General features: G+C 36.1%; 1 protein-coding gene across 1 annotated transcript in view; it reads right to left on the bottom strand.

Moving 5' to 3' along the window:
* Positions 1 to 235: 235 nt before the first annotated feature.
* The window catches only part of Ets96B (ETS variant transcription factor Ets96B), a 30,649-nt gene continuing 21,449 nt past the window's right edge, over positions 236 to 9,435 (bottom strand). Inside the window, exons 6-12 of the mRNA XM_018509117.1 lie at positions 8,856 to 9,370; positions 5,886 to 6,222; positions 5,353 to 5,768; positions 2,372 to 2,721; positions 1,649 to 1,956; positions 831 to 1,263; positions 236 to 740 (exon numbers count right to left, since the gene is read on the bottom strand). Of these exons, the coding sequence (XP_018364619.1) occupies positions 464 to 740; positions 831 to 1,263; positions 1,649 to 1,956; positions 2,372 to 2,721; positions 5,353 to 5,768; positions 5,886 to 6,222; positions 8,856 to 9,370 (2,636 nt within the window). The 3' untranslated portion in view covers positions 236 to 463. The remainder of the gene's footprint in view (positions 741 to 830; positions 1,264 to 1,648; positions 1,957 to 2,371; positions 2,722 to 5,352; positions 5,769 to 5,885; positions 6,223 to 8,855; positions 9,371 to 9,435) is intronic.

The following is a 9,435-nucleotide window of genomic DNA, read 5'->3' as shown; positions in this document are numbered from 1 at the left end:
TCCCTCTGACTATCACTTGTTTCGATCAATGGCACACGGCCTGGCTGATCAGCACTTCCGGTCTTATGAAGAAGTAAAAAATTGGATCGATTCATGGATCGCCTCGAAAGATGACCAGTTTTTTCGACGCGGGATTCGTATGCTGCCCGAAAGATGGGAGAAAGTAGTGGCCAGCGATGGACAATACTTTGAATCATAAATGTATAACCAGTTTATTTTACAATAAAGCCTCGAATTTCGGGAAAAAAACGGTGGAAGCAAAGTTGTACACCTAATATATGTGAAAAATATTTACCACAGTAAAACGTTTAACATTTAACGTATAAAAAAATATGTGTAACGTATTATATAAAAAAATATGAATGTGCAACAATACTTTGCCTCACTTTTGTTACGCGCAATCATGGAAGCATCGGTTTTCAATGCGACGCTCTAGTAATCCAATGTTTATTAAATCATAACGTTAATCAGCAGGTTCAAATTTCTTGCTTAATGTGGGCAGTAGCTTCTTTAGCTTGGCAACATCGTGGCTGAAGCCCCACATAATACATCGGGTGTGCTCTGCAGTAGGCAAACCTCGGCATTCGACGTCTGTGTCAAACCATTGAATATGTTTCTCCTTTATGCAATTCACCAGCTCCCGAAGATGTTCGTTTCTTTTCACATCCCATGTAACGTTCGACTCCGGAAATCGGACAGATCTGAGTTTCTTGTAGTCGCCGTTCACCTCTTCATAAATCCTGTAAAATCAAACAATAAGAATGTCAATAAAATTTAATCTTATCCAATTTTTTACCTCTTCTCAAATATTTTTTTTATCACAAACTCACTTGAGGAAGCCGTTGTCTTCGATATTGTATCGCTCAGCCAGAGATTTAAAGGCTCGCACAATATCGATCGTTAGATAATTGAAATTCTCCTTCGATCGACCTTTCACATTGTAGTCGGTGAGCCAGTTCTCAAAGATCTGAATAGCTTCCCGCATTTTTTTGATCTTCTGCTCATCCTTTGTGCACGATATTACTCTCTCAGCTCGCTTCACCAGTCCGGTAATCGCGTGAAACTGGTAAGATATGTCTCTGCCTTCCAAGGACTTGATGCTTTGCAAGGCTTTGTCCTTGTCCTTAAAACTCAGCATGTTTTGTTTCTTTTCGTTCTGTTCGTTCTCTTCAGCTTCCGACGAACGTTTTGTATATTTTTTCTCTGGCTCGCTGTCGCTATCGCTGCTCGATAAATTATCGCGAACTCGTTTAGCGCCTTTGCCTGAATCTTTTTCATAATTTTTAATATGATTTTTCAAAATTTTATAATAATTTGTGATCACTTTATAAAATTCTCCAGATTTTCTATACAAATTGAAACACTTTTCAGAAATGTTCAGTCTTTTTTTTAGATTTCTTTATGCAATTCATATCCATAAATTGTAAAATATTCTAAGATTTTTAAGATTTCTCATTCTATAATTTCCGATATCTTATAAAATCTGGAAAAAAGTTTAAGATATTTTTTTTAATTAGAAAATAAGAAATTTTACAAATCTTAAAATATTTCAGAATTTACATGAATAAAAAATGTTAAGATAAGCTGTAGACTTTTTCAGTATTTCTGAAAAGTGTTCCAATTCGTATAAAAATTTTAAAAAATTTACCAGGCTTTCGTTCTTCCTCTTCGTCCATGTCATCATCTTCATTGAATTTTTCGTGCGCTTGAACTGCCAGTTTTTTCAGCTTCGTAGGATCAGGACTGTATCCGAGCACGATGCATCGCACATGCTCCTTCGTCGGTAATCCCCGAAAATCGCCTACGTCCGTCTCATACCATTGGACGTGATCATTCTTGATCCTGTTAATGATCTCCTTCAGACGCCTGTTTCTCTCGATGTCCCACGTGGTGTTTCCATTAAGAACTTTCACGTCGCGTAGGCTTTTGTAGTCACCCTTCTCGTTCATATATGCCCTAGAGAAAATTGATATCAGCTTACTAAAAAGTGCTTCGAGCCTTTGCGATAGTTCTTCGTCAGGTAGAACACATATAGAGTCATGATAGAGATTTATTGTACGAGGATTTTCCAGAAAGTAAATTTTGATGGCCTGTTGAAAAAAAACAAGTATATACTTATAGAAAACTTTTATTAACTTACTTTCTGGATAATCCTCGTACAATAAATCTCCAAGGCACGTCCTAAAGACGTGCAGAAAAACATCCCTATATACTAAGAACTTTCTTAGAACGTTTCTCAAATAAAGTTCTGTATGAGAACAATACTATAGAACTTCATTTGTTACTTATAAGTGAATTTATAAGTGATAAATAAGGTCATGATGACATCCTTATAATTATTATGACTTTTGTGTTCTATCTGGGTCTTCACCTGAAGAATCCGTCGTCCCACACGTCGTACTTCTTTGCGAGTCTGCGGAAGGCCTTGATCGTCTCGATCGGCAGATACGCGAGATTCTCTTTTCCTCGGTTATTCTTCTTGTAATCTGCCACCCAATCTTCGAAGACCTTCAGAGCGTCACGCAGATTCGCCAGTTTTTCTTCATCCCGTGTAATCTGGAGTGTTCTTTTTGCGCGACTGACGAAACTCGTGATTACATGATACTGATAACTGATATCACGACCGTCCAAAATTTTCAGGGTATCTAACGCTTTCTGCTTGTTCTTAAAACCTATGCCTCCTTCCTCCTGCTCTGAGGATTTCGTCTTCATCATTTTGATCTATGCAAAAAGAATTTTTTATGCATTAGTAATTACATAGACATCTGAAAAAAAAGTTATATTTACTTGAAACTTTTTCTTCATTTATTTTGTTGCACTCCAGTATAACCGAGTGTGAAATATATGGTATGTTCAGAAAGACGCTATTAGCACTATTCTGTCGTTCTATCTTTATTATTTATTAGACGAAAAACGAGGATAGAATGACACTAATAGCGCTAATAGCGTCTTCCCGAACCTCTACAAACTATATTATAGGTTTGTTCGCGTCGCATGCTCTGACATGTTCTAAAATGCTCCTACTATAGCATTTACTCACTCTAACGCGCTCGTTGAAGTGAGTAGAAGCTATAACAGGAGCACATTGGAGCATATTGGAGCATGCAAACGCAAACAAACCTTATATAATTTTTCAAACTCATTCTCGTAGCATTCTTCTAACAAGAAAGTTTAGGAAGTTGAGGAATATCGTAACATATTTACGCTACTTTATATGACTCTTATTTCGTTACATTATCTTTGAAGCCAATTTATTATATTTATTCCACTTAATTCTTTCAATTATTACATTTATTCCGCTCAATTCTTAATAAATCATTTATTAATTCTTTCAGTTTTCCCGATACCGTATGATAAATATCGCATGAAAAAATATGAAGAAAATGCGCGAATATGAATTATTCATCAGTAACATGAATATTAATCGATTTTGGAGTAACGCGATTACGCGCGTTTATTGCTAATCGCTTCATCGCTTCCGATTGTCACCACTAGGAACTCAATAAAGACGTGGAAATGATGAATTACGCGTTAGCGGTATTTGACATCGCTCAAAGTTAGTTTCGGGAAACTGGCGATGGAGCAATCGATTTGGAGCGGCACAGCCAATCATCAGGAGAGGATGCGCCCGGGGGCGGAGAAACAGTCAATCAGAATGCGAAGCGCGTATGTCAATTTATGTTGACGTAGTCCTCGGATTATGGAAGCTATACATATAACACTGAAAGGATCAATAGCAATTGCGAGCCATAGTTCAATTGTTCTATTTGGCAACCACTGTTTGTTGTAAATGCGACTTGGAGCGACGTGTGACATTCAATTCTATTATTATAAAATTACATGAAGCAAAGTTTTTCTTAAACCGGACAATTTTGTTTACTACTTTTGACAGATGCCTTAACGACGTTACTTTATTGTCCATTTGCAAAATTTGCATTTAAAGGATACTTTAGCAATATTACTTCATCGTTCATTTAAAGATACGTATAAATGAAATTAGGAAAGTATATAATTGATATTATTTAAGTTTTTTTTAATAATAAAATACTGACGAAAAAGTAGTTAAAGATAGATGAAATAACAGAAATACTTACCAACAAAATTTCACTGCTCCTAATTGAGTTGAATAATTGTACAGTACAGTCTCAAATTAAGCACAAATTAGAATTATTACACTCGTACAAATCTTGGATGCTACTTCTACTCGTGAAGTGTTCTTAGTAGTTTTTGAATCGCAATACTGGCAGTGACTACGAGCCGGCTTAAGTCACCGTTTATACTTGTCAGCAAAACTTCGCGCGTTAAGGAAGGACGACCGGCGAAGTGAGCGAGGGAAAGCGAGAGGTCGATATAAAATATATAAACACGCTCGATTCATGTGTCAGAGCCCGAAATACATGCGCGATTGCGCACTTACGTCACATCAAAGACGCGTGAAGAGGATGATCCATCCTATGACTTAATATTTGTCGATTTTTTGGGATTACGAGCTCTTGTTTTGCAACGCGCGAAATGATGTAAAATTCCACATTTACGCTTTTATTTTTTAGTTTCTGCTCTTAATTAATGAAACAGATGTGGGACAATCATGTTATGTTAAAATCGCATTATTCTAGTTACGCACTGAGAGAAAAGTACGTCGTATTTGTGACTATAATTGTATAAAATAATTATATATGATTAGGAGCATCACTTTATAATTATTAATGCTATAATGTTAGTAACAATAATCTTATATGTATAGTTACAACATTTTACAGTATAATTTACTATATGCAAATAATTAATATGATTTATGTGTAAGATAACCATACGATTAGTTGAATAAATACATATTATGATCATAATTCAGTATTCAGGTTACCATAATTCATCTGGTTAATATAATTATAAATTTATGGTTATCCTAAAAAATAACTATAAATTATAGTTAAATTATGGTTATTTCATTTTTTCTCTCAGTGCACTTAATGAGTCATTAATTGTCGAGTTGTAAATAAAAAGTACTAGTCATGTATCATATTTTTAATAATCGTCCTATTGATAAGATTTATTTAATATTTATAAAATAAATTACAACTGCGATAAACTACTAGAACACGCGCCCAGTAACGATCGGAGATAACGCATTGACGCGAATTGGAGACTTCGCACTCAAATAGATTTATTAATCTATATCTCCAGGAAGTCTGATAAATCGGCGCGGAAAAATAAGTACTATTTACAATACCACGTACATACGTCCATACGACTCAGAGCTTTGCTCCGTTTGAATCGTCAAGCATGACCGATAGGAGATATTCTTTCGAATAATATGCAAACAACAGATTCGATCACATTTATTTAACAGACGCAACTTCCAACGCCTAAACACGTGTACGGGGCTTGCTCGAGCTTTGAGCTCGCCGCGCCGTCCAGTATCGAGGATTGCGATGGTACGGTCGAGGCCGGTAATTGCGATCTCTGCACGTTGTCGTAAGGTATCGACACGAGTTCTCGTTCCCTGCTGGTACTCTCTGTTTCCTGAGTATACGAATCTCTCGCTGGCAGTTCATGTGCCTTCGAATCGAACGCAGCTTCGTGTGACGACAATCGACTGTAGTTCAGGAAGGTCTCGGTGTAGCTCGGAGCCGCATGATGATGATGGTGATGGTGATTGCTGCCGTATTGATGGGGATAATGGGAGTGATATCTGCTTGATGGCGTTTTGAAGCCCTCGTTACCCCCGAGGTACTGATGCAAATGATGGAGACTGGAAGATCCGTACACTGTATGAAAAGTAATTCAATTAAAATATTAATTTCTTCTAAATACTTTATGCAATTAAATGCGTTTTACGGTTTTAATATACATATGGAATAATTAATGTCGATGAAGTCTAATACCTGCGGCGGTATTCGAATACATGGCGAAAACCGCGTCGCTATACCCCGCGGCGGGATGCTTCATCAAATCTGGAACTTCGTTGCCGCCCGCTCCTTTCCCGGGCACCGCATGGCTCCGTACCATACTACTTGGAACTTCTCCGCTAATCCCCGAAGACGCGCCGGTACCGTACGCCATATTGAAGAGCGCTTCCGGATCGCAGACGAACTTGTACACGTATCGTTCGCCGGCGACCTTCTGCATTATGCCCTTCTCGTAGTAGTATCTCAACGAACGGCTCAACTTGTCGTAATTCATAGCCGGTCTGTTTTTCTGAACACCCCATCTTCGTGCCACCTGTCAATAGAATATAATAATATAGTAAGTATCTGATAAAAGACATATAAAAGAGTTATAATTTTTTATAATTTGTACTTTTATTTCAAAAACGTAATACAATTAAAATAAGTGATCTTCGAATTATCATGAATGAATTAAATAAACACCTTATCAATTATTAAAAGTGAACTAACTTAATTTCATTAAAAAATTGTTAAAATCATCACAACTCAAAAACAAAAAGGGTATTTTTTAAGAATTGTGAAACGAAAATGACAAAAACGATTTGATCATGTTAAGGATATATCCTTTTTACTTTTTATATTTTTGATCAGTCTATTATTTCCTGTGAAATTGAAAAATAATTTTTCCCTTTCCTGAGAAATTTAACTTTTTAAGTTGTGTTATTTTTAAAGTAAGGAAACTATTGTAAAACTAGGAAAGTTAATTTGGCATTAGCGCTGATAACACGAGCTCTCATCATTATCTGAATCGTGTATTCGTAAAGGAAGGTCACCGATACCGACATACCACTTTGTTTTTAGATAATATTTTTTAAACAAAAGGTAAAAATACAACTTTAAAAACATAAATACAAAGGAAAAAGTGTCTTCTATCAGATAGTATAAGCAATTTTTATAATACTGTTGGTAATTTTGCGATAATTAAGTTTTTCGTAAGTTATGCAAAAATGAGCGTGTGACAAAATGGGCTCCAAAACTGACATAGTAGGTAATAATTCCTATTTTATAAATAAAGATATATTCTGTAAAGAAAACTAGTTTATGAAACTATAAAATTTAAAATGACATAATATTATCAATAATACAGTCACTATTATTTTAATTACGCAATTTGCAAAACAACACCGTAACAATTTTCTTCTCGGATTCATAGAAATGATTTTTAGCTGATTTGGTATAGAAATAAGCCACAAATATATGAATTATGAGTTTACCCGTGTAGAAATTTGTTAGGGATTTCACTATGTAACATATTTCTGATAAGGCCCTTATCGGGATTTGGTACGAATGCCATAAGTAAGGCTTCCTTATTTATACCTGATGAGGCCCTTATTGGGATTTGATAGGGATGTATTAATTTTATAAATACTTGTTTATTAGGCCTAACTTATAGGTGTCTGGAAAGGATTTATTAGGGATGCCATAAGTAAGGCTTCCTTATTTATATTTGATGAGGCCCTTATCGGGATTTGATAGGGACATATCGACTTTATAAGAACTTATTTATTAGGATTAACTTATAGGGGCCTGGAAAGGATTTATTAGGCATGCCATAAGTAAGGCTTCCTTGATGAGATTTGATAAGGACGTATCAACTTTATAAATATTTATTTATTAAGGCTAACTTATAGGTACCTGGAAAGGATTTATTAGGGATGCCATATTAGTATGTTATTCTCCAGACAAATAAGCGACACGTATTTTTTTATATGTGCCTATACGCACTTTTAAAGGATAAAACACTTCTTGGAAAAAAATTAATTTTTCTCTTTCGAAGCGAATATTGGAACTGTAAGAGATAGAAAAAAATTTTCTAAAAAAGAAAAACCAAATTTTTTTCTAAAGGGTGTTTCACTCCCTAAAAGTGCGTATGGGCACGTACAAAAAAATACTGACTGGATGTTCAGTTAAATTGTACAAATTTCTATCAGGATTATATGGACAGATATATCACAACTATACGTTCATTAACATTCGTGGATCATCGAAGTAGCAGTTTTCGTACGATTACAGAGGTCAAGCAACGCGAATAGTGGTTCGCATTCGGATAGGTGACCGTTTCAAATTAACATAAAATTAATTCCCGTAATATTTCCTCATAAGGCCTTGATAATTTTTCGTTACAAGGCCCTGATAAATTTTCTTTACACGGCCCTGATAGTTTTTCCTTATAGAGCCCTGATAATTTTTCCTTATAAAATCCCTGATAATTTTTCCTTATAGGACTCTGATAATTTTTCCTTATAGAGGCCTGGTAAACAATTTGTTACATGCCATGTAAGGCCCAAGTAATCTGCCCTAATAGGCCCCGATAAATTTTAGGGTATACTTATAAGGCCCTTTTGTAAGCTCTAACAATTTTCTACACGGGTTGTACTTCTTTAATTAGCTAAACAGATCATGATTTAGTATTAATAAAGTGCAATAGTTAGTTTTTGAGAAATAAGGGGGACTTTAGGAGACCTATGTCAGTATCGGCGACTTTCCTCTACATACCGAGACATATATAAAAATTTCTTGACTTCACACAATTTTATATTTTGATTTCGCTCTTCCTCGGCGTCCAACAAAGAAATAGTTTCGATAGTTTTTAGACGATATATTGCAAAATTATTGTACTTAACTGCGACATGATTGTATGTTTCGTATCTTTCAAATTTAGAATTATCCAATGTTTAACATTACGTTTTAATTTAAATTCATGTTATTGTCATCAGGTTGATGAAGACTTAATATAGTCGAAACATTCCATGGTTTTTATGACATCGAATAAATCCTTAATTGTGAATAAATGTGGATAATATACTAGTTTAAATTAAAATCTTTCCTTTGCTCGTTTTTTTTTACCTACTCGGTTAATTATTGGAAAGTTAAATAAAACATTTTTCAAAAGCGTTTTCTACAAACCTCCTCCGGCTCGATTAGTTTAAATTCCATCCCACGTCCAGTCCATGCGATACAAGGCGCATTCGCGGGATCATCGAGTAAGGCTACAAGGAACTGCCACAATTGCAGGGAACCACGTCGCTGTTGCTGATAACCGACAGTGACGTCGCTCCAAGCTGACACGCCGGTCGCAGACGACGGCCTCTTGTTGATGTGGTCCGGGTTCCAAGTCGAAATGGGCGAGCTTTTTTTCTGATAACAGCCATTCTGCCGATCCCAAGACGAGCTCCTGGGATCTAGCTGCGTGCTTAGTTCCGTCCAAGTCGGCGTGCCGCTTCTTTTCGCATAAGCTTCGGAATTCCAGTTCTCCTGTCGTTGCAGAAAGGTCTCGGAAGAAACAGAGAAGGTCGACTGCCATTGGGAAGTCGAGGAAGAAGCGCTGGCCGGACGACTGGGTGGCGGTGACGATCCTCTGTGATCCCTTGTCACGTTCCCATACTGTTGTTGTTGGCGTTGTGGATAAATTAGGTTGTTCGCTGTAAGAAGACTCAGTGTGATCCTAGAATCACTATTGTCTCTATGTAGCGATAATTTAATTTTA

Source organism: Trachymyrmex cornetzi, unplaced genomic scaffold (genome assembly GCF_001594075.2).
Source record: "Trachymyrmex cornetzi isolate Tcor2-1 unplaced genomic scaffold, Tcor1.1 scaffold280, whole genome shotgun sequence".
Lineage (NCBI taxonomy): Eukaryota > Metazoa > Arthropoda > Insecta > Hymenoptera > Formicidae > Trachymyrmex > Trachymyrmex cornetzi.
The sequence above is the reverse complement of the archived record's forward strand: the minus strand, read 5'-3'. Positions and strand labels throughout refer to the sequence as shown.